A 25,937-nucleotide genomic window follows, 5' to 3' on the forward strand; every position below is an offset into this window, starting at 1 on the left:
CAATTTGTCTGCACTACTAATTAACAGCTGTTACAACACCAAACTAGGTCAGTCCCTATAGGAGAAAAACACAAGAATTATACTGTATTTTCACATACTATCTATTCCTGACACTGGGTTGGCTTATAAACTTACGAAGTATCTAGTTTGAGGTCTGGGATCTGCCAATATGTGGCTGGTTTTCTGACTGTTTCCGATAACATGATACATGATTTTAGTGTTCTTTTGTCTAGTCTCACTTGAATATAGGCCAATATTAAATAGTCTCCTGATGAGTTGCCTTTGGTGAGAACGATGAAACCCGTAGAAATGAGAGGCTTGGATATTGAGTGTATATACATCACCTCACCCTATATACTGAACTGTGGGATACATGTTTTTTTCTATTAGTCACCTACTGACTAACCTTCAGGGGGTGAATTATGGGTATAGTTTTACATTTGGAATTAATAAAGTTCAGTTTTATCCTTTTGTCAGCAAACATGAGGAATGACAAGAGACAACCCATTTAAGAAGATTCAGTTTTGGTTAAAAAAAGATTCCAACACTATGAACATAAAGGCTTCTCCCCTATGTGATGTCTCTGATGTTTATTAACAGTTGATTTCCAAGTAAAATAGATCCCACATTAACAAAATGAAAAAGGCTTCTCCCCTGTGTGACTGCTCTGATGTCTAACAAGAAGCTGTTTCCAATTATAACATTTCCCACATTCTGAACAGGAAAAAGGCTTCTGCCCTGTGTGAGTTATCTGATGATTAACAAGATGTGATTTCTTCACAAAACATTTCTCACATTCTGAACATGAAAAAGGCTTCTCCCCTGTGTGGGTTCTATGGTGAGTGATCAAATCTGATTTCTGGTTAAAACTTTTCCCACATTCTGAACATGAAAAAAACTTCTCTGCTGAGTGAGTCTTTTGGTGTGTAACAAGATTATTTTTACGGTTAAAACATTTCCCACATTCTGAACAGGAAAAAGGCTTCTCCCCTGTGTGAGTTCTATGGTGATTGATCAAATCTGATTTCTGGTTAAAACATTTCCCACATTCTGAACATGAAAAAGGCTTCTCCCTTGTGTGGGTTCTATGGTGATTGATCAAATATGATTTCTGGCTAAAACATTTCCCACATTCTGAACATGAAAAAGGCTTCTCTGCTGAGTGAGTCTTTTGGTGTTTAATAAGACTCCCTTTACGGTTAAAACATTTCCCACATTCTGAACAGGAAAAAGGCTTCTCCCCTGTGTGGATTCTATGGTGCCTAACCAAATCCGGTTTCTGGTTAAAACATTTCCCACATTCTGAACAGGAAAAAGGCCTTTTCCCCGTGTGAGTACTATAGTGATAAATCAAATATGATTTCTGCTTAAAACATTTCCCACATTCTGAACAAGAAAAAGGCTTCTCCACTGTGTGAGTTATCTGGTGATTAACAAGATGTGATTTCTTCACAAAACATTTCCCACATTCTGAACAGGAAAAAGGCTTCTCCCCTGTGTGAGTTCTATGGTGAATAACAAAATGTGATTTCTGGTTAAAGCATTTCCCACATTCTGAACAGGAAAATGACTTCTTTGCTTTAGGAGGAGTTTGTTTTTTAATGCCTCTTTTGTGACTTTGATTTTCCTTAGTAGTCAGTAATGAATCAGAAGATGGGACCTGTTTCATAGGATCAGATGACAGATCTTTGCTGTGAATAGATGATGATATATCTGGAGTAACAGCAATCACTTTAGTTGTATCTTGTAGGATCTCAAGATCATCAGATTTAAAAATTGAAGAGGTCAGCTGTCGCTCTGTTCTCCTGGTAAAGTCAACTGCTAAGATAAAAAAAAACATTTTTTTTTAATAACATATCCTTGAGTTTTATATTTTTGAACATTTCTACTTAAACTGTCCATAAAAACGGCAAGCTATGTAAAAAAACTTTAATTGTTTACCAAGACAATGACAGTTGACAGTCTAATATAAAACCTTGTTGAATGAACCAGTAGCGTGTGATGTTCAACTGTTTGTTCATTCTGCCTCCCAAATATCGAAGAAAAGAAACCAATCAATGTTATGTAGGCGAAAATAATACCAATTCTCATCTCACAAAAAACAAGTCCCCACTCAGGTCCATCATCTGTCAATGGAAAAACAGAGGTTCCCACACTATTAGTGGCTGAAAGGCTGTTGAAAAGAGACAGAGTTTCTATAAACCAATCCAGAAAAATCCGCTCTCACTTCTGAGTCTTGCAGTGTGCTCAAACAACATTTAGGATCCCTGTATTTACCAATATTATAGTGAGAAGAATCCACTTAATTTGTGGTGTGTGTGTCTCCTGGAGCACAATCTGGGCACTATGTGCTGGGTAATAAAATGGCAAATGTGTAATTTTCACTCTCAAACATCTACTGTGTGTGAATTTCCAGAGAGTGGCTGTGGTGTCAAAATGTTCATTCTTCCTACACACATGGTACCCCTCGTTTAATGACAGAAAAACCTACAATGATCACAGAAATAACTTGAATCTGACAAAAGTAATAATAAATCAAAAATCTATAAATGAACAAATGAAAGTCACACATTGCTTTTCAACCATGCTTCCACAGAAAATTAAAAAAAATAAAACTTATGAAATGGGCCTGGACAGAAATGATGGTACCCTTAACTTAACAACTTCGTGACCACCAACAGTAGATAAACGTCGGCGCTAGCGTGGATTTGAGCAGCACCGACGTTTGTCTACGGTTTTGTGCTCATTGGGACCCCCACGTACCTTATAACAAGGGGATTCCGGCGCACACTTCCTGTGACCCCCAAACTCATCGAAACTTGATTGGTTCAGGTCCTGATGACGTTAGCGTCACACCAGCCAATGAGACAAATCACTAGGAAACTTTATTGTAGCAACCAAATTTCCCAGGCGATCTGCCTAATAAAAATGTCTTTTCTCCTCAGATCTCCTGTCAGTGAGAGATTAGAGGAGAAACAGTGTTACAAGTGCTCCTGGCAACAGCTGTGTCAGTCAGCGATCTTGCTATAAAGTTAAAAAAAAAAACAGATGGCAGGTTAGGGTTAGTGCTATAGTTAGGGTTAGTGTTGGGGCTAAAGTTAGGGTTAGGCTAAAGAATTAGGCTTCTCTCAATTGTCTCCCCAATAATTTGGTCACCTCAGTCACATCACGGCAGGTCAGTCACGTCGTCAGAGTTTTCTATTTCCGAAAAAAAATAAAATAAATGGCCCATCAGTATTATAGTGCAGAGGAGGCTTATGCACTTTTATGTTCTGACAGCAAAGAAAGTGCCGTGCCAGATGGCAATGTGGATTTCGAGGGCTTTAGTAGCAGCGACAGTGATAGCTCAGAAATGAGCAGCGATTCTGGTCCATCCTCACACACAAGGACCAGTACAACAAGAAGGACAAATAGCGCTTCTGGAGAAATGTCTCCAACTCCGGGAAAAATGCCCAGTACTAGCACTGTCCCTAGTGCTCGCGAATTGGCGCACACCAATGTCCAAGGGGCTTTGCCTCTTGATGTAGCATTTCCCAGGTGGGAGGCTTCGGATTTGGCTACTCCAGTCATCCCTAATTTTAATGCCATTCCTGGTATAAATGTGGGGTTGGAAAATTTTGGACCAGTTAATTTTTTGAAATTTGTTTCTGACAGATAGCTTGCTAGAGCATAGTGTCCTACAAACAAATTTATATGCGTCTCAATTCATCAGCCAGAATTCACGATCCTATTATGCTAGGTCAAATTTATGGACACCAACTAATGTCCTAGAAATTAAAAAAAATTTAGAACTTCCATTCGCTATGGGGCTTGTAAAAAAAAAAAAAAAAAAAAGCGCATTTGGTCCTGTTGGTCCAACAACCCTGTTCAAGTCACCCCAATGTTTTCTGCCGCTCTTCCTAGGAACCGTTATGAAATGCTCGTGAGATTTTGGCATTTTAAGAACAACAGTCGATGCCTGCCCAGAGATGCCCTAGAACATGACAGACTATTCAAAATCAGATAAGACTGCACCTCAAGCAATTTATTCCTTCTAAGAGGGCAAGGTTCGGAATAAAGCTGTATAAAATTTGCAAGAGTTCAACCGGATACACATGAGCTTTTCTCATTTATGAGGGGAAAGATAGCCAACTAAACCCACCAGGATGCCCTACTTATCTGGGGACATCTGGAAAAATTCTTTGGAAGCTGATAACTCCATTTTTACAAAAAGGCTACAATCTGTATGTTGACAACTACTACACCAGCATACCCCTATTTAAAGGTCTGGTTGAACATAACATGGGGGCTTGTGGGACGATTCGCAAAAACTGTCAGGAGGTTTCCACAATCATTGGTCAATGAAAAGTTCTGAAAGGGGCAGTCAGGGGCTTTACGCAATGGAGAGCTGCTTGCCCCCAAGTATAAGGATAACAAAGATATTTTATCATGAGCTCGACCCACACAGATGCCACAAGGGCCACTGTGTTATGATCCGGTGACCTTGGAGCAGCATGAAAACTTTCACTGGAGTAGGTGGTAACTGTACTGACCGCAAAACCTGATCTTAACACCGCGACTAGAACTAGCCGTGAGGTGTGCCTAACAAACCCTAGACACCTCGTCACAGCCGGAGGACTAAATACCCCTAAAGATAGAAATAGAGCATCAGAGCAGAACCCCAAAGGATAGGCAGCCCCCCACAAATATTGGCTGTGAGTAGGAGAGGAAAGACACACACAGGCAGAAAACAGGATTGGGCACTACAATGACATTTTTGCAATTTTTGCTCTAAAACTTCCACTACTTGTTTCTGGAAATCATCCATGTAGTGAAAATGGTCAGTATATCCATAGATGAATAACCAGAGGGGTGTCATTTCCAAAATGGGGTCACTTCAAGGGGGATTCTATTGTTCTGGCACTTGGCGGCTCTCCAAAGTGCCATAACAGAAGAATCCCCCCTGAAGTGACCACATTTTGGAAATGACACCCCTCTGCGAATTCATCTATGGGTGTAGTGACTATTTACCTATCTACCTATTTTCCAATGTAAAATCTGGGGTTAAAACATTTTAGTGGTAAAAATGTTATTTTTACCACTGCCCAATGGTATAATTTTCTATGGAGCAGCTGTGGTGTCAGTATGCTCACTCCACTACTAGAATTCATTCAGGGAAGTTCATGCAGTCACTTTTGGGGGCCTGCACTGTTTTAGCACCTCAGGGGCTCTGACAATGTGACATGTTAACCACAAAAAATTCCAGCAAAATCTGCTCTCAAATATGGCGCTCCTTCCCTTCCGAGCTCTGCCATGCGCCCAAACAGTAGTTTACCCCCACATAATGGGTGTCAGCATACTCAGGACAAATTGCACAACATTGAGGGCAAAAATATCATTTTTTGTGGAAAATATATGATTTTTTATTTTCACGGACCTACGTAATTAACTTCTGTGTAGCACCTGGGGAATCAAAGTGCCCACCACACATCTAGATAAGTTCCTTGGGGGGTCTAGTTCCCAAAATTGTGTCACTTGAGGGGGATTTCCACTGTTTAGGCACATCAGGGGCTCTCCAAAAGTGATATGACAACTATTAATTATTTCAGCATATTTTACAGTAAAAAAATCTAATGCAGCTCCTTCCCTTCCGAGCTCTGCCGTGCACCCAAACAGTTTTCCCCACATATGGGGTATTGGCATGCTCAGGAGAAATTGCAAAACAAAATTTATAGTCCATTTTATCCTGTTACCCTCGTGAAAGTAAAAAAAAAACTTAGGTCTAAAGGAAAATTTTTGTGGTTAATAAATGAATGGTTAATAAACTTCTGAAATGTGGTTTGCGCATGTAGAGGGGTGCAGTTTTTAGAATGGTGTCACTTAGGGCATTTTCTGTCATATTGACCCCCCAAACTCACTTCAAATGTAAGGTGGTCCCTAAAAAAAATGTTTTTGTAAATTTTGTTGTAAAAATGAGAAATCGCTGGTCAACTTTTAACCCTAATAACTTAATTTTTAATTTAATTTAATTTTTAATTGTTTCCAAAATTGTGCTGATGTAAAGTAGATATGTGGGAAATGTTATTTATTAACTATTTTGTGTGATATGACTGATTTAAGAGCATAAAAATTAAAATTTTGAATAACACGAAATTTTCGCCAAATTTCCATTTTTTAACAAATAAACGGAAGTTATATAAAAGAAATGTTACCACTATCATAAAGTATGTCACAAGAAAACAATCTCAGAATCACTAGGATTCGTTGAAGCATTTTAGAGTTATGACCTCATAAATTGACACTGGTCAGAATTGAAAAAAAAAAAAATTGGCCCGGTCACAAAGGGGTTAATATTTTGTGCACAACCTTTTGAGGCAATGAATGGTGTCCTCCTTGGTTGTCTCCCATGAAGTCCACTTTGGCTCATACGACGACGAACGGTGCGATCTGACACTGATGTTCGTTGATCTTGAAGTTCATCTTTAATCCATTTAGAAGTTTTTCTGGGCTTTTTTGCCACCATTCACATTATCCGTCTCTTTGATTTATCAATTTTCCTCCTGTGTTCACGTCCAGGGAGGTTGGCTACAGTCCCATGGATCTTACATTTCTGAATAATATGTGCAATTGTAGTCACAGGAACATCAAGCTGCTTGGAGATGGTCTTATAACTTTTACCTTTAACATGTTTGTCTATAATTATCTTTCTAATCTCCTGAGACAACTCTTTCCTTCGCTTCCTCTGGTCCATGTTGAGTGTGATACACACCATGTCACCAAACAGCACAGTGAGTATCTGTAGCCCTATATACAGGCCACTCACTGATTCCAAGATTGCAGACACCTGTGATGATAGTCACTGGACACACCGCGATTTAACATGTCCATTTTGACACATTTTCAGGGGTACCATTATTTCTGTCCAGGCCTATTTCATGAGTTTTATTTTTTTTTTAAATTCGGTGGAAGCATGGTGGAAAAGCAATGTCTGACTTATTTTTACTTTTGTCAGATTCAAGTTATTTTTGTGACATTGTCAGTTTTTCTGTCATTAAACGAGGGGTACCAACAATTTTGACCACATATGTACAGATTATAGCCCTCAGTGAATTAATTTATAAAATAGAATCACTTTATGGGGATTTCGACTCTTCTGGTTTTCTGCCATTTAGTCATATTAGGGCTTCTGCATATGGTGTGTCCAATCTCATCTGGGATCTGTTCCTGCTGTCCAGCTGGAGTAATCTGCTCCCTACTTCAGCCAATTGGAAAGTACCACACCCTACTAAAGATCAAAGCACATGGCCGGAATCTGCCAGAAACAGCGTTGTTCTTCTCTGGTTCAGTCCTCTGTGCTCAGTTTGTGGCTTGTGTATTTGTTTCTTGTTGTGACTGTGGCCCGTTTACTGACTACTCTCGTGTCTTCCGATTCTGTATTCTGTCCTTCCGGTTCTGACCCAGCTACCTGACTATTCTTCTTCCCATCTAATACCACAGAATAGCAGGTAACTCCATGGTCCAAGCCTAGGGGTCCCAGTGTAAGTCCAGATCCATGTAATGGTGTTATAGGGCGATGAGCAAGGCTATCCTTGGGATATGGAAAGCAGAGGAGATAGTGCCAAGCATGTTCATGGTGGAGATCTTTTGAGCTGCCAGTTGACCATGAACATTGCTCCCAATACATTGTGTCTGCAAACTATTCCAGCTAGATCTGCATTCAAACAGCTAAATGGCTCCTTCCCTTCTGAACACGGCCATGTGCCCAGAGAGTAGTGTACAATCGTATGTAGGGTATTGTGAGAAGTTGGAAAATAATTTGTAAGATCCATTTGTTTTCTATTATCCTTTGAGAATAATTCCAAAGTTATCACCACATAAAGTGACCACGTCAGATTGTAAAAATGGGGCCGGATTAAGAACACAAAACTGGCTGTGGGAAGAGGATAAATCAGTATTCTGGACACTACTGTAATCAAAAACTGACTATAGACAATAACATCTACTGAAATGCTCAAACTGAACAGTCTCCATCAGTAATAAATGAGCAGCTAGTGGTGAAACCTCTCTGAGGTAATTAGAGCACGGGGCTCGGTGACTTCACAATCTAAACTATCGGAAGATCCAATATTTTCTGTCAGATGAGTTTCAAGAAGAAATATTACACATTTAAAGAGAACTGTGTATAATAGTGCAGAGCGGAGATGTCTTAAAGGGAGCCTGTCAGCAGGATTGTGCTCAGTGACTACAGACACTGTCAGGTCGGTGCCGTTATACTGATTACACTGATACCTGGTGATGAAATCCGTCTTGTGGTTGTTGTGTAATCTGTATTTGTAGTTTTCAGTTAATGAGATTCTCGTGCTCTGGGGCGGGACTGTGGGTGGGGCTTTATGTGGTGCTCTGGGGTGGAGCTGTGGCCGGGGCTTTATGTGGTGATCTGGGGCGGGGCTTTATGTGCTGCTCTGATTACATATTCATCTGTATTGGCTTATGACCGGTCGCTGATACCTCACTGACCTGCCCCCCATTTTTACATAATGCATATAATAGTGTTGATATTATTGTTGATAATGCCTATAATATTGAGGCTATTGTGAGGCTTAGAAAAAAAAATTACATCCAGCAAATGTCACCGATGATGGAGGCACCTACACAGTCTATAAGTAAGAGATAGATGCTACTGGACAGGCTCCGCTGGTGACATTTTGCTGGATGTAATATTTTTTTCTAAGGGTACTTTCACACTAGCGTTTTTATTAATCCGTCACAATGCGTCGTTTTGCAGAAAAAACGCATCCTGCAAAAGTGCTTGCAGGATGCGTTTTTTCCCCATAGACTTCTATTGACAACGCATTTGTGACGGATTGCCACACTTCGCATCCGTCTTGCGACGGATGCGTCGTGCTTTTGCGGACCGTCGGGAGAAAAAAACGCTACATGTAACGTTTTTTTCTCCCGACGGACCGCTTTTTCTGACCGCGCATGCGCGGCCGGAACTCCGCCCCCACCTCCCCACACCTTACAATGGGGCAGCGGATGCGCCGGAAAAATGCATCCGCTGCATCCATTGTGCAATGCAGCAAACGCTAGCGTCGGAATCTCTCCCCGTCGCAATGCGAAAGAAGCCTAAGCCTCACAATATCCTCAATATTATAGGCATTATCAACAATAATATCAACACTATTACAGTGCCTACAAGTAGTATTCAACCCCCTGCAGATTTAGCAGGTTTACACATTTGGAATTAACTTGGCATTGTGACATTTGGACTGTAGATCAGCCTGGAAGTGTGAAATGCACTGCAGCAAAAAAGAATGTTATTTCTTTGTTTATTTTTTTTTTAAATTGTGAAAAGTCTTTTCAGAGGGTCATTTATTATTCAACCCCTCAACCCACCAGAATTCTGTTTGGTTCCCCTAAAGTATTAAGAAGTAGTTCAGGCACAAAGAACAATGAGCTTCACGTTTGGATTAATTATCTCTTTTTCCAGCCTTTTCTGACTATTTAAGACCCTCCCCAAACTTGTGAACAGCACTCATACATGGTCAACATGGGAAAGCCAAAGGAGCATTCCAAGGCCATCAGAGACAAGATCGTGGAGGGTCACAAGGTTGACAAGGGGTACAAAACCCTTTCCAAGGAGTTGGGCCTACCTGTCTCCACTGTTGGGAGCATCATCAGGAAGTGGAAGGCTTATGGAACTACTGTTAGCCTTCCACGGCCTGGACAGCCTTTGAAAGTTTCCTTCCGTGCCGAGGCCAGGCTTGTCCAAAGAGTCAAGGCTAACCCAAGGACAACAAGGAAGGAGCTCCGGGAAGATCTCCAACTCAGTGGGGACATTGGTTTCAGTCAATACCATAAGTAACGTACTCCACCGCAATGGTCTCCATTCCAGACGAGCCTGTAAGGTACCTTTACTTTCAAAGCGTCATGTCAAGGCTCGTCTACAGTTTGCTCATGATCACTTGGAGGACTCTGAGACTGACTGGTTCAAGGTTCTCTGGTCTGATGAGACCAAGATCGAGATCTTTGGTGCCAACCACACACGTGACGTTTGGAGACTGGATGGCACTGCATACGACCCTAAGAATACCATCCCTACAGTCAAGCATGGTGGTGGCATCATGCTGTGGGGCTGTTTCTCAGCCAAGGGGCCTGGCCACCTGGTCCGCATCCATGGGAAGATGGATAGCACTGCCTACCTGGAGATTTTGGCCAAGAACCTCCGCTCCTCCATCAAGGATCTTAAGATGGGTCGTCATTTCATCTTCCAACAAGACAACGACCCAAAGCACACAGCCAAGAAAACCAAGGCCTGGCTCAAAAGGCAAAAAATCAAGGTGTTGCAGTGGCCTAGTCAGTCTCCTGACCTTAACCCAATTGAAAACTTGTGGAAAGAGCTCAAGATTAAAGTCCACATGAGACACCCAAAGAACCTAGATAACTTGGAGAAGATCTGCATGGAGGAGTGGGCCAGGATAACTCCAGAGACCTGTGCCGGCCTGATCAGGTCTTATAAAAGACGATTATTAGCTGTAATTGCAAACAAAGGTTATTCCACAAAATATTAAACCTAGGGGTTGAATAATAATTGACCCACATTTTTATGTTTAAAATTTATAAAAATTTAACTGAGCAACAAAACTTTTTGGTTTGTAAGATTTATGCATCTGTTAATAAATCCTGCTCTTGTTTGAAGTTTGAAGGCTCTAACTTATTTGCATCTTATTAAACCTGCTAAATCTGCAGGGGGTGGAATACTACTTGAAGGCACTGTATATGTATTATGTAAAAATGGGGGCAGGTCAGTGAGGGATCAGCGACCTGTCATAAGCCAATACAGATGAATATGTAATCAGAGCACCACCCACAGCCCCGCCCCAGAGCAACACAAAGCCCTGCCCACAGCCCCGCCCAGAGCACCACATAAAGCCCCGCCCATAGCCCCGCCCCAGAGCACGATAATCTCATTAGCTGAAAACTACAAATACAGATTACACAACAGTAAACCAGAGTTGCATTCATTTATGGTGGACCATTGGAGCTACTATGAATCCTGACCAGAAGATTAGAGGAAATAATATTGCTCCCCATTTCAGGAGAGATTGTGCAGTAATCTGAATTTCTTAGGATCATAAACAATGTAATTTATGAGGTGGAGTGAATCCATGAAACCAAGGCTGGAGCCAACACATCTCCTGCAGGCGGGAATAAATGTATATTACAGCCATCAGCCACGCACAGCTCAGAGATATATCATGGCACCGGTGTGATGGGTTTATGTAGATTATCACAATCCTCCTGGAAGTTAGTCGGTTTTACTACAAATTGAAAAGTCCGGATAAAGGGAAACTCTGTTATTGTCCAGAAATTCACACTTGGCCTCACTGCACATTTAATGTTGTCGATCATAAAAGTGAAGTTTGGCCAGAAAGACGGGACCTGGTCTTGTAGGGACCATATGATCACATTCAGCAGCACAGAAGGGAGAGAAGGGAGATTCATCCGATAAGGACTCAGGGTTCTAGGAAGCCAACAGCATCATTACCCTCCGCTTTCTCTTACAGGCCCATCAGAATATTTTTTTTCAAGTGATTTTCTATCTTGTCAGCACATTCTACGTACGCTGTCATTTGGCTTTATAGTTCACAGATCTGGGCAGGTAACAGCGTCTCCTAAACCCAGGGGGTAGGTGGATCCTCCAGGTTGTAAGTTCTATAGAAAAGGGCTTTCAATGCCCAAAGTCATTAGAACAGTTTTGGGTGGAGGAGAATGTTGTGGTCTAGAGGTAAAATAGTGATCATGGTAATACGGCCAGACTATACCACCGATAAAGCAGCCACAGCCGGTGATGAGAAGAATCTGTGACTTCTCTGCATTTAGTGGTCACTACTCACCTGGGTAGTCATATGTGGGAATCTTCTCTTTACACCACTCATCCCCCCTCACATATGTCTCTGTAGTATTAATATGGATCAGATCTTCACCCTGAAACAAATATTATAAAAGTCACTGACAGATGGAGAAGTCACATCTATGATCAGCTCTAATCCTGCCATCTCCACCATTCTCATTACACAAGTATAAAACATATAATACTGGTGGATAAAACAAGACTGAGCACAAGACCTTCACCGGCGTCTACACATCATAGGGGAGATCTCCTGACACCTTCTCTCCATCTACCTGATGATCCTGAGGAGCATTGGGATCTTCTTGGTTACAGTCTTGTGGAAGAAGAGGACGGGGACATCTCTTTGGTGTTGTCCTCTTACTGGATAGATCTGGAGGAAACACATACAGGGAGTGAATTCATTCTTTACATACAGATAATTATAGGCCATGTGTATTTAGTCCTGTCTATTACCTGGAGATGTGAGGGGCGGGGGAACCTCCATTATGACGTTCTTGTACAGATCTCTGTGTCCTTCTAAATACTCCCACTCCTCCATGGAGAAATAAACAGCGACATCCTGACACCTTATAGGAACCTGACACATACAATGATACCGTCATCCCCCGATCCCTTCATAGTGTTACTGTATAATGTCCCAGCATTCCCAGCTGTGTCACCTCTCCAGTCAGCAGCTCAATCATCTTGTAGATGAGTTCTAGGATCTTCCGGTCATTGATGTCCTCATGGATCAGGGGGTGAGGTGGAGGCCCCGTGATTGGGCTCAGGGGTCTTCCCCATCCCTCAGACACAGGGTCCTGACAGCGATCACTAGAGGTCTTCTTCACCACTGTGTAATCCTGGTAATGGAGAGACACATTAATAAATCTCACTACAGACATTTCCAGAGTCCTCACCTCTCCAGTTCTGTCCATCTGTTATTTCCATAGATAAGAATGATGTAATGTGACGTCATCAGAATCTGTCACCTCTCCAGTAAGCCGGAAAAGAGGATCTCTAGGGTGAGGTGTAATATCCTCTCCGCCATCTTGTCTCTGTCCATATCCATCTTTGATGGGTAAATCAGGAAAATGTTCTTTTGTAGAAGATCTTCACTGAGAGGATCCGATATTGTAGAGACCTGAATGAGAAGATGAGCCGATGTAACATCAGAAGAATCCTGTGTAATAATACAATTACTGGAGATAATAAGGGAAACATATGAGGAGATTTATTATTTTACAGTATTTAGTTTCCTTCTTTACATCTACTAATAAATCCTATATATTTAGGCCACAGACAACAAGCAGATTCCTCCTCTGAGTCGGCAGCTGAATACGTTTCTCATAGACTCATCTTCCATAACGCTAATTCTCGTCTCATTTACCGACCCTGGAATCGGCATTAGTAATACTGCAGGAGATATTCATTATGAATAACCAAAGAGAAAGGGTAGCATGTATATGGAAGGGATCACCACAGAGATATATCAAAACTATAACAATTTTATTACAAACCACACATATAATGAACACAACACAATACAATTAAAAATAATTAAAAATGCACAGACAAAGCAGCATAATATGAACCAGACCGATGATAAGGTCAAAACCAGAGCGTCACCCTAAGAACTACCTAAGGGATAAGGAAATAGAAGAATACACCGCCCTCCTATGGCTAATAACAGCCAGACGTAGGCGTCCTATATTACCTGCCACAATGTACCAGGTTCCCCAGGTAGAGTCCCCATGTAAGAGGTATAAGCAATAGAAGATGGTGAAGTAAGAGGGTGACGCCAGGCAAAAATGCCCAACGCGTGTCGCCAGTAAACTGGCTTCCTCAGGGGCAATGTCAGTAGTGTCCAAAGCGAGTGGTTAAATACCTTATGAGATAATTAGCAGAGTAGAGACAGCTGAGATCAGGAGGGGTTCGGGCATAATCCGCACGCTGAGCTATGATCGCTGGACCGGAAGTGCACATAACAAGCCCGCAGTTGCGCACTACTGAGAGGAGGTCAAAAGTTCCATATCGGATTACCCGCAGAGGGGCAAGTGCGCACGCGCCGAAACGGCGCACGCGCAGTGCACCTCCAGCGGGCACATCATGAAAAAGAGGGTCCTTAAAGCAAGGATACCGGCGCAAACGCAAAGGGGAAACTGAAGTCACTGTTCCCCGCTACAACATGTCCGCCCAGGGCCCAGTGCGCACGCGCGAAATGACGCATGCGCAGACGGTCCAGCGTGGCCACAGAGGAGACCGGAGACCGGAAAAGTAGCAGAAATAGGGCGAGCAGGAGTAAGGGAAATACAGGGGTAGGTGTAGACAAAGGAGGACAAGGCCAAGGGTAGTATGGCAAGAAAGGCAAACGGTGTACATGGTAGCAGGTGCACGCCTGCACACTACAATAAGCGAGATCAAAAGCCCCCGCTCCAAGATGGCCGGCCCGTGCACAGAGCGCACGCGTGAAACAGCGCACGCGCACAGGGCCCGAGGCTGACATCGAGGAGACAAGGAGACAGGAGGATGGGCAGAAATACATGAATCGTACTCTATCAGAGGAGAGTGGCAGATGGAGCAAGAACCCAAAACAGCAAATAAATAATGAAAGTAGATGCGAATACATATAACAAACCCAGTATAACAGAGCAGTAAGAAATTATGCATACGAAAAAGGAAAATAAATATAATCACCCCAGCAAAACATGAATATAATATATATATGTATAAATAAAATATGTATACATTAATAATACATCAACCAAGTAAGGTCCTGCATATAGATACATATACATATTACCAGCCCCATGGGGCTATAGAATAGAAAAAATCCCCAGTCCAAAACAATAATATGCTGCAAGTGTATGGAAATGTCAAAAGAAAACCATGGTTTTCAACGGATAGAAACTAGTTCATCCGTGTTAGAAAAGCTAGAATGAAAAATTATTAAAAAACCTAAAAAATGGGAGGGGATGGAATAGAAAAAAGAACAAAGTTATATGAACATAATACAAATATGTACTCAAGCATCAAATCATAATATATTTTATAGCTGCTTGTAATAGCCAGTAAAGAGTAGTTCCTCATTTAGTCCATGTGGAGTAAGAGTTTTTAGGTTATGGATCCATTTTGATTCACATCTCAGCAGCCTCCGTACGCTATCGCCACCTCGAATATTCACTGTGACATCCTCAAGTCCCATAACCCGCAGTCCCCTGGCCCGTCCACCATGAAAGTCCAGGAAATGTGTGGCCACAGAGGACATACTCCTACCCCTCTCCCGATCCCTAGAAGCCGTGGAGATATTAGAAAGGTGTTGCTGTGTTCTTCGACGCAACTACTGCGTAGTCTGTCCCACGTAAATTTTCGGGCAATCGCAGATCAAGGCATAGACAAGCGAGCGAGACTTGCAGTTGAAGAATGTTTTCTTTGGTGTGATCTGAAAAGGAGAGACAGTAAGCGAAAGGCCATATTGTGCCACCATATACTGGCAGACATTACATCCGCCACACGGAAAAGTTCCAAAGATCCTGACGCCCCTGTTCAATCTAGACAAAGGGCGTGTAAAATGGCTATGACAAAGCATATCCTTCAAGTTCCTTGCCCGTCGAGCTATAAGCTTAGGAGTAGCTGATATATGCGGTATTAGTCTGGGTTCACTCAAAAGAGTGCCCCAGCTACGGCCAAGAATCTTGTAGATGTCATTCCACTGGTTGTTAAACCAGCTTATAGCTCGACGGGCAAGGAACTTGAAGGATATGCTTTGTTGCTGCGCGCTGCTCTGTAACTGTTCAGGTCAGAGGGCGCGATGACGCGATTAGTGTGCGCACCGCCCTCTGCCTGAACAATCACAGCCAGAGGACGGAAGACAGAGCAGCGCCAAGCGATGGAACGAGGAAGGTGACTATCGCAAGTGCTGGGGGCCTGAGCGAAGAGAGGCGAGTATATATATTTTTTTATTTTAATCGCAGCAACAGCAAATGGGGCCATAATGTGTGGAGCATCTTATGGGGCAACAATGTATGGAGCATTGTATGGGGCCACAATGTATGGAGCATCATATGGGGCCACAATATATGAAGCATCTCATGGGGCCACAATGTATGGAGCATCTTATGGGGCCACAAAATATGAAGCATCTCATGGGGCCATAATGTATGCAGTATCTCATGGGGCAGCAATGTATGGAGTATCTCATGGGGCCATAATGTGTGAAGCATATCATGGGGCCATAATGTATGGAGCATCTCATGGGGCCACAAAATATGAAGCATCTTATGGGGCCATAATGTATGGAGTATCTCATGGGGCAGCAATGTATGGAGCATCTCATGGGGCCATAATTTAAGAAAAATGCTTCTGTTACCGATCATGAATCTGAATGTACCATATTCGTGACAAATTTATGTTTGGAGATCGTTTTCTGAACATATTCGCTCATCTCTAATTATGGCCACCACAACCTGCTACACAAAATAAAACCCCCCACTCAGTATGGAGGCATTTACAGTCCACCACAACCCCAGTATAATGGCCCCTACCAGCCACACAGTCAGTATGAGAGTCCTCACAGCTCTTCTCTTAATATGATGCCCCCACAATTCCTGATATAAAACCACACACTACTCAGCCAACCCAGTTCCTGAGGAGCGCTGCTCTGGTCTGTGCGGTGTGAGTACTGAGGCTCCGTACTACAGGTGTGATGTAGTGACGTCATTGTGCCTGCAGTGCACGGAGTCTCAGACTCAGAAGTGAAGGCTGAATGGTGGATCAGGAGCTTTCCACTCCCTGATTCACTAATCTATTCAGCGGTATCACCGTCATGGGAATGTGGATATCGCTGACATTGTGATGATGGGAAGGAGAGGGTGACCAGTACCGCACCCCACCGAGCCCTGTCAATTCATAGGCATCATAGCGACGAAGTGGGCTACCTTTATGGATGACACACTCCTGCCTATTCAACTATCGTATGGTAAATATCTCATAGATCCTGGGTTCATTAGTATCTGCACCAAGAATGAGGATAAGTGAGTATTTATTAATTGTGGGTGGTCGGAGGTAGTCAGTGAGGTGGATGGTACCATATTGTGCAAGTAGGTGGCAGTACTGTGGGAACATTAGAAAGTGGGGGGATGGCAGTACTTTGGGGGCATTATACTGTGTGTGATGGGGATGCGAGTCCTGTGGAAACATTATCCTGTGTCTGTAGGAAGCCACTATAGTGGAAACAAAATACTGTGTGCAGTGGGATGATGGTACTGTGGGAACTACTGTATATACTGTGTGTGGGGGTATCATCTCAAAACTCCTGGAGCGCCTAGTCTACTCCCGCCTTACCCGTTACCTCTCCACTCATTCCCTCCTAGACCCTTCACAGTCCGGTTTCCGCCCCCTACATTCGACAGAAACTGCACTCATCAAGGTGACCAACGACCTTCTGACAGTAAAATAACGGTGACCACTCTCTGCTCATTCTCCTCGACCTTTCTGCAGCTTTCGACACTGTTGACCACCCTCTCATACTCTCTAGGCTCCAGTCACTAGGCATTAAGGACACTGCTCTCTCCTGGTTCTCCTCCTACCTTTCTGACTGTTCCTTCTGTGTTTTATTCGCTGGCTCCACTTCATCTCCTCTTCCTCTCGCTGTCGGGGTACCTCAGGGCTCAGTCCTTGGCCCCCTTCTCTTCTCCCTCTACACGGCCCCAATTGGACAGACCATCAGCAGATTTGGCTTTCAGTACCATCTTTACGCTGATGACACACAACTATACACATCCTCCCCTGACCTTACCCCTGCTGTACTACAGAACTCCACTGACTGTCTGTTCGCAGTCTCTGACATCATGTCCGCTCTCTATCTGAAACTCAACCTCTCCAAAACTGAACTTCTTCTGCTCCCGCCATCTACTAACCTCCCTAAATCTGACATGTCCCTCTCCGTGGGTGGTACCATAAGACCCCGGCAGCAGGCGTGCTGTCTGGGTGTTATGTTTGACTCCGATCTCTCCTTCACATCCCATATACAATCTCTTGCCCGCTCGTGCCGCTTACACCTAAAGAACATCTCTAGAATCCGCCCTTTTCTCACCATGGAGACAACTAAAACCCTCACTGTCGCCCTGATCCACTCCCGCCTGGACTACTGCAACGCTCTATTAATTGGCCTCCCCCTCACGCGACTTTCCCCTCTCCAGTCCATCCTTAATGCAGCAGCCAGGGTCGTCTGTCTAGCTAATCATTACTCGGACTCGTCCACTCTTCGCCAGTTGTTACACTGGCTGCCCATTCATTACAGGATACAATTCAAAGTACTTGATCTCACCAACAAAGCTCTCCACAGTGCGGCACCCCCTTACATCTCCTCCCTCATTTCTGTCTATCGGCCTAACCGACCGCTGCGCTCTGCAAACGACTTTCGACTAACCTCTGCACTAATCCGTAGCTCCCACTCCTGACTCCAAGACTTCTCCCGTGCTGCGCCAATCCTCTGGAATGCTCTACCCCAAAATATTAGGACCATCCACAATTTGCATAGTTTTAGGCGTTCGCTCAAAACACATTTGTTCAGAGCGGCCTATCACGTTCACTAATCAGTCATTTTATGTTTGTGTGTGTGTGTAGCCCATTCACTATCTCCATCTACCCCCACCCCCTGAAGATGGCTGGACCATCATTGTAAATACACACCTGTACTTTGTATCTCCCCCACCTCATTGTAGATTGTAAGCTCTCATGAGCAGGGTCGTCTTATTTTGCTTTATTATTGTATTATTAACCCCTTAATCCTATATGACGTACTATCCCGTCAAGGTGACCTGGGACTTAATTCCCAGTGACGGGATAGTACGTCATATGCGATCGGCCGCGCTCACGGGGGGGAAGCGCAGCCGATCGCGGCCGTGTGTCAGCTGACTATCGCAGCTGACATCCGGCACTATGTGCCAGGAGCGGTCACGGACCGCCCCCGGCACATTAACCCCCGGCATACTGCGATCAAACATGATCGCAGTGTACCGGCGGTACAGGGAAGCATCGCGCAGGGAGGGGGCTCCCCTGAGACGATCGGTACAAGGCGATGTACTCACCGAGCGTCTCGTCCCTGCAGGCCCCGCATCCAAAATGGCCGCGGGGCTGCATCCGGGTCCTGCAGGGACTAGTTCAGGGTCCTGAGCAGGCGCCGGTAAGCCTGCAGCACTAGCAGTAAGATCGCCGATCTGACAGAGTGCTGTGCAAACTGTCAGATCGGCGATCTGTGATGTCCCCCTGGGGACAAAGTAAAAAAAAAAAATTCCACATGTATAAAAAAAAAAAAAAAAATCCTAAATAAAAGAAAAAAAAATATTATTCCCATAAATACATTTATCTAAATAAAAAAACAATAAAAGTACACATATTTAGTATCGCCGCGTCCGTAACGACCCAACCTATAAAACTGACCCACTAGTTAACCCCTTCAGTGAACACCGTAAGGAAAAAAAAAAACGAGCCAAAAAACGCTTTATTATCATACTGCCGGACAAAAAGTGGAATAACACGCGATCAAAAAGACGGATATAAATAACCATGGTACCCCTGAAAACGTCATCTTGTCCCGCAAAAAAGGAGCCGCCATACAGCATCATCAGCGAAAAAATGAAAAAGTTATAGTCCTCAGAATAAAGCGATGCCAAAATAATTATTTTTTCAATAAAATAGCTTTTATCGTATAAAAGCGCCAAAACATAAAAAAATGATATAAATGAGGTATCGCTGTAATCGTACTGACCCGACGAATAAAACTGCTTTATCAATTTTACCAAACGTGGAACGGTATAAACCCCTCCCCCAAAAGAAATTCATGAATAGCTGGTTTTTGGTCATTCTGCCTCACAAAAATTGGAATAAAAAGCGATCAAAAACTATCACGTGTCCGAAAATTTTACCAATAAAAACATCAACTCGTCCCGCAAAAAGCAAGACCTTACATGACTCTGTGGACCAAAATATGGAAAAATTATAGCTCTCAAAATGTGGAGACGCAAAAACTTTTTTGCTATAAAAAGCGTCTTTTAGTGTGTGACGGCTGCCAATCATAAAAATCAGCTAAAAAAAACGCTATAAAAGTAAATCAAACCCCCCTTCATCCCCATAGTTAGGGAAAAATAATAAAATTAAAAAAAGTATTTATTTCCATTTTCCCATTAGGGTTAGAGTTAGGGCTAGGGTTGGGGCTAAAGTTAGGGTTAGAGTTGGGGCTAAAGTTAGGGTTGGGGTTTGGATTACGTTTACGGTTGGGAATAGGGTTGGGATTAGGGCTAGGGGTGTGTCTGGGTTAGAGGTGTGGTTAGGGTTACCGTTGGGATTAGGGTTAGGGGTGTGTTTGGATTAGGGTTTCAGTTAGAATTGGGGGTTTCCACTGTTCAGGCACATCAGGGGCTCTCCAAACGCGACATGGCGTCCGATCTCAATTCCAGCCAATTCTGCGTTGAAAAACTAAAACAGTGCTCCTTCCCTTCCGAGCTCTCCTGTGCGCCCAAACAGGGGTTTACCCCAACATATGGGGTATCAGCGTACTCGGGACAAATTGGACAACAACTTTTGGTGTCCAAGTTCTCTTGTTATCCTTGGGAAAATAAAAATTTGGGGGGCTAAAAATTACTTTTGTGGGAAAAATTTTTTTTTTTTTATTTTCACGGCTCTGCGTTGTAAACTGCAGTGAAACACTTGGGGGTTCAAAGTTGTGGTACCTTGTGTGGGGTATGTACTGTTTGGGTTCATCAGGGGCTCTGCAAATGCACCGTGACGCCTGCAGACCAATCCATCTAAGTCTGCATTCCAAATGGCGCTCCTTCCCTTCTGAGCTCTGCCATGCGCCTAAACAGTGGTTCCCCCCCACATATGGGGTCTTAGCGTACTCAGGACAAATTGGACAACAACTATTGAGGTCCAATTTATCCTGTTACCCTTGTGAAAATACAAAACTGGGGGCTAAAAAATCATTTTTTGTGAAAAAAAAAATGTATTTTCACGGCTCTGCGTTATAAACTGTAGTGAAACACTTGGGGGTTCAAAGTTCTCACAACACATCTAGGTAAATTCCGTGGGAGGACTAGTTTCAAATATGGGGTCACTTGTGGGGGGCTTGTACTGTTTGGGTACATCAGGGGCTCTGCAAATGCAACATGACGCCTGCAGACCAATCCATCTAAGTCTGCATTCCAAATGGCGCGCCTTCCCTTCCGAGTCCTCCCATGCGCTCAAGCGGTGGTTCCCCCCATATATGGGGTATCAGCGTACTCAGGACAAATTGGACAACAACTATTGGGGTCCAATTTATCCTGTTACCCTTGTGAAAAAACAAAACTGGGGGCTAAAAAATCATTTTTGTGAAAAAAAAAAAAGAATTTTTATTTTCACGCCTCTGCGTTATAAACTGTAGTGAAACACTTGGGGGTTCAAAGCTCTCAAAACACATCTAGATAAGTTCCTTAGGGGTCTACTTTCCAAAATGGTGTCACTTGTGGGGGTTTTTAATGTTTAGGCACATCAGGGGCTCTCCAAACGCGACATGGCGTCCCATCTTAATTCCAGTCAATTTTGCATTGAAAAGTCAAACGGCGCTCCTTCCCTTCTGAGCTCTGCTATGCGCCCAAACAGTCGTTTACCCCCACATATGGGGTATCAGCGTACTCAGGACGAATTGCACAACAACTTTTGGGGTCCAATTTCTTCTTTTACCCTTGGGAAAATAAAAAATTGGGGGTGAAAAGATCATTTTTGTGAAAAAATATGATTTTTTATTTTTACGGCTCTGCATTATAAACTTCTGTGAAGCACTTGTTGGGTCAAAGTGCTCACCACACATCTAGATAAGTTTCTTAAGGGGTCTACTTTCCAAAATGGTGTCACTTGTGTGGGGTTTCAATGTTTACTAGAACCAAGAAAAAAGAAGCTGCTCAATAGAATGCACACCCAGGGCTAATAAAGAATAATCATGAATTTTATTGACAAACAACAGCTTCAAAAACATAAAACATAATTAAAAACAACGGTACTGAATACACATGGTCCACATGTAGATATAACATATACAATACACATATCCATAATAACAGTCTGCAAACCTGAATGTATATGATAAAGGTAACCCTCTGGCTCATGGAGCTAAATGCAGAAAATGGGCAAATCTGCACAGCCTAATAGCAGACAGAAACGCCTGCCGAACCTAGGGAGTAACCCCTAAAAAAGCCACTTACAGGGAAAAACCACCCTGATATAATGGCTCAAGATGCAATGAAAGAAGAAACATCATAAGGTCCAGAAGCACCTCATGCCCCTATTAAGGCAACAAAGTGTAACATACCCACGTAGCCAAAGCGAGAGGGGGAGACACGCCGTCCCCATGTGCAGACCCGTGTGGACCAAAAGATACAGCCCAACGTGTATCGCCCTGCTAAAGAGGGCTTCGTCAGGGGTTGCCGGGTTTCAATGTTTAGGCACATCAGGGGCTCTCCAAACGCAACATGGCGTCCCATCTCAATTCCAGTCAATTTTGCATTGAAAAGTCAAATGGCGCTCCTTCCCTTCCGAGGTCTGCCATGCACCCAAACAGTGGTTTACCCCCACATATGGGGTATCAGCGTACTCAGGACAAATTGTACAAGAACTTTTGGGGTCCATTTTCTCTTGTTACCCTGGGTAAAATAAAACAAATTGGGAGCTGAAATGAATCTTGTATGAAAAAAAAGTTAAATGTTCATTTTTATTTAAACATTCCAAAAATTCCTGTGAAACACCTGAAGGGTTAATAATCTTCTTGAATGTGGTTTTGAGCACCTTGAGGGGTGCAGTTTTTAGAATGGTGTCACACTTGGGTATTTTGTATCATATAGACCCCTCAAAAGGACTTCAAATGAGATGTGGTCCCTAAAAAAAAAAATGGTGTTGTAAAAATAAGAAATTGCTGGTCAACTTTTAACCCTTAAAACTCCCTAACAACAAAAAAATGTTGGTTCCAAAATTGTGCTGATGTAAAGTAGACATGTGGGAAATGTTACTTATTAAGTATTTTGTGTGACATATCTCTGTGATTTAATTGTATAAAAATTCAAAGTTGGAAAATTGCGAAATTTTCAAAATTTTCGCCAAATTTCCATTTTTTTCACAAATAAATGCAAGTTATATCGAATAAATTTTACCATTGTCATGAAGTACAATATGTCACGAGAAAATAATGTCAGAATCACTGGGATCCGTTGAAGCGTTCCAGAGTTATAACGTCATAAAGGGACAGTGGTCAACATTGTAAAAATTGTACCGGTCATTAACATGCAAACCACCCTCGGGGCTTAAGGGGTTAACATTGTTACCTATGACTGTTGTGTTTGAAACTGTTAAACTGTAAAGCGCTGCGGTATATGATGGCGCTATATAAATATAGATTATTATTATTATAGCGGTACTGTGAGAACATTATACTGCGTGTGGGGGTATGGCGGTACTATGAGAAGATTACACTGTATGAGGGTATGGCGGTACTGTGAGAACATTATACTGTGTGTGGGGGTATGGCGGTACTATGAGAACATTATACTGTGTGTGGTGGGTATGGCGGTACTATGAGAACATTATACTGTGTGGGGGGGTATGGCGGTACTATGAGAACATTATACTGTGTGGGGGGGTATGGCGGTACTGTATGAACATTATACTGTGTGTGGGGGTATGGCGGTACTATGAGAACATTATACTGTGTGGGGGGGTATGGCGGTACTGTATGAACATTATACTGTGTGGGGGGGTATGGCGGCACTGTGAGAACATTATACTGTGTGTGGGGGTATGGCGGTACTGTATGAACATTATACAGTGTGGGGGTATGGCGGTACTATGAGAACATTATACTGTGTGTGGGGGTATGGCGGTACTATGAGAACATTATACTGTGTGGGGGTATGGCGGCACTGTGAGAACATTATAGTGTGTGGGGTATGGCGGTACTATGAGAACATTATACAGTGTGTGGGGGTATGGCGGTACTATGAGAACATTATACTGTCTGTGGGGGTATGGCGGTACTATGAGAACATTATACTGTGTGTGGGGGTATGGCGCTACTATGAGAACATTATACAGTGTGTGGGGGTATGGCGGTACTGTGGGAACATTGTACTGTGTGTGGGGGTATGGCGCTACTATGAGAACATTATACAGTGTGTGGGGGTATGGCGGTACTGTGGGAACATTGTACTGTGGGGGGGTATGGCGGTAATATGAGAACATCATACTGTGTGGGGGTTTGGCGGTACTATGAGAACATTATACTGTGTGGGGGTATGGCGGTACTATGAGAACATTATACTGTGTGTGGGGGTATGGCGGTACTATGAGAACATTATACTGTGTGGGGGTATGGCGTTAGTGTGAAAATACCTTTTTTACGAGAGATGCCAGTACTGTAGGAACATTATACTGTGGACGCCATCATATATATTACATAAGGGGTGTAAAAAGGAGAGTCATAAAAAAGACTCCTCAGGGCTGTGCTGCATTTGTACAGACTGCTATCTGCCATCCAGACGGGACCATGTGACATCAATGGGAAGAGGGAGGGTTTCTGGAGGGAAGAGTCTAGAGGGTGCACCTGGTCAGGAGACCTTGATGACGCAGTTACTGATATTATAAAGGCCGGAGCCCCAAAGGCAGAACAGATTTGGCGCCAACAAAGGAAAGGGGTGCGGGGAAGAATCTGAGGTACCAGCTCATGGTAAAGTGCCCGAGGCAGCTGGGTGTGGGGCAGAACCTGCTTACAGGGCATAATGGGGGCATTACACTGTGTGGGGCCAAGAAAGGGGCCCTGTACTAGGAGAACAATCCGCTCCCTCACTTCCTGTCCTCCATAGTTGGCTCGTATGTATCTATTACAGGAAACAGAACAACAACGTTATGATTCTTATAAAGAGTCTCCGTGCAGAAGGGGTTAATGTCCCCGTGCTCAGTAATGGGGAATCTCCACATACCTCCACCTGCAGAGCCGCACTCCACATATATGGCTGCTCTGTGCGCACAGGACCTGTGATGAGGTCACAGGGGGGAGGAGTCAGGGGTCACGTGATCAGTGAATGAGATCGATACTGCATCTGTGTAGCAAGCACATGACTGAGCGAGGCCCCGCCCCTTTCCGGTGGCGTTAGCTCTTCCCAGGATCCTCCGCGCTAGAAGCTCCTTTCTCCCCGTGGATTTCTGGTGTGCGGCTCTGCAGGTGGAGTCTGCGCAGTCCTCGTCTTCCTCCTTGCGGGGGATTCCTCCTCCTATATCGCCTCCATACTCCGCCCCCTCACTATAGCGCTTATTCACACCTGTGGTCCTGGCTGTGTCTGTGCAGTGAGGGCGTTTTCCTCTTTGTCTCCAGACAGTAATGTCCTCCCCTGTGTATCGGCCACTGTAAGAATTCTCCTTTCTTCCCCCACATGGTGATATTCATCTACAGGGGCCATAAGTCCTTCTATGTGGCCCTAACTAGTATTAGTGGCCCCCGTGTGCCCCCATATATTACTACTGGCCCCTGTGTGCCCCCATATATCACTACTGGCCCCTGTGTGCCCCCATATATCACTACTGGCCCCCGTGTGCCCCCATATATTACTACTGACCCCTGTGTGCCCCCGTATATTACTACTGGCCCCCGTGTGCCCCCATATATTACTACTGGCCCCCGTGTGCCCCCATATATCACTACTGGCCCCCGTGTGCCCCCATATATCACTACTGGCCCCCGTGTGCCCCCATATATTACTACTGGCCCCCGTGTGCCCCCATATATTACTACTGGCCCCCGTGTGCCCCCATATATCACTACTGGCCCCCGTGTGCCCCCATATATTACTACTGGCCCCCGTGTGCTCCCATATATTACTACTGGCCCCCGTGTGCCCCCATATATTACTACTGGCCCCCGTGTGCCCCCATATATTACTACTGGCCCCCGTGTGCCCCCATATATTACTACTGGCCCCCATATATCACTACTGGCCCCCGTGTGCCCCCATATATTACTACTGGCCCCCGTGTGCCCCCATATATC

At 43.8% G+C, this 25,937-nt stretch overlaps 2 protein-coding genes across 4 annotated transcripts in view; one reads left to right on the plus strand and one right to left on the minus strand.

The window, feature by feature from the left end:
• The window catches only part of LOC138666345 (oocyte zinc finger protein XlCOF22-like), a 177,445-nt gene that overhangs the window by 108,814 nt on the left and 42,694 nt on the right, over positions 1–25,937 (plus strand). The gene's annotated exons all lie outside the window — the stretch shown is intronic.
• LOC138662883 (gastrula zinc finger protein XlCGF26.1-like) lies at positions 564–24,937 on the minus strand. Of its 3 annotated transcripts, XM_069748877.1 has the most exons (8): positions 24,874–24,937; positions 22,218–22,548; positions 12,862–13,013; positions 12,553–12,732; positions 12,347–12,470; positions 12,166–12,263; positions 11,877–11,967; positions 564–1,821 (listed from the first exon to the last, which is right to left on the minus strand). In XM_069748877.1, exons 4-8 carry the CDS (start codon positions 12,574–12,576, stop codon positions 629–631), a joined length of 1,530 nt encoding a protein of 509 aa, XP_069604978.1. In that variant the 5' UTR covers positions 12,577–12,732; positions 12,862–13,013; positions 22,218–22,548; positions 24,874–24,937; the 3' UTR covers positions 564–628. The 3 variants fall into 3 exon arrangements, with proteins under 3 accessions (XP_069604978.1, XP_069604977.1, XP_069604976.1); XM_069748876.1 differs by having other exon boundaries at positions 564–1,818; positions 12,553–13,013; XM_069748875.1 differs by having other exon boundaries at positions 12,553–13,013.

The sequence above is a fragment of the Ranitomeya imitator genome, chromosome 2 (genome assembly GCF_032444005.1).
Source record: "Ranitomeya imitator isolate aRanImi1 chromosome 2, aRanImi1.pri, whole genome shotgun sequence".
Lineage (NCBI taxonomy): Eukaryota > Metazoa > Chordata > Amphibia > Anura > Dendrobatidae > Ranitomeya > Ranitomeya imitator.

Bases quoted from the DNA above. Each gene is read 5' to 3' on its own strand.
- LOC138662883 (XM_069748875.1), bottom strand. From the start codon at position 12,807: ATGGACAGAACTGGAGAGGTGAGGACTCTGGAAATGTCTGTAGTGAGA. The intron at 12,471-12,552 runs GTGACACAGCTG...TGTATGTGTCAG, and splicing joins TTGAGCTGCTGACTGGAGAG to GTTCCTATAAGGTGTCAGGA. The intron at 1,822-11,876 runs GTGAGTAGTGAC...TTTTTATCTTAG, and splicing joins TCCCACATATGACTACCCAG to CAGTTGACTTTACCAGGAGA.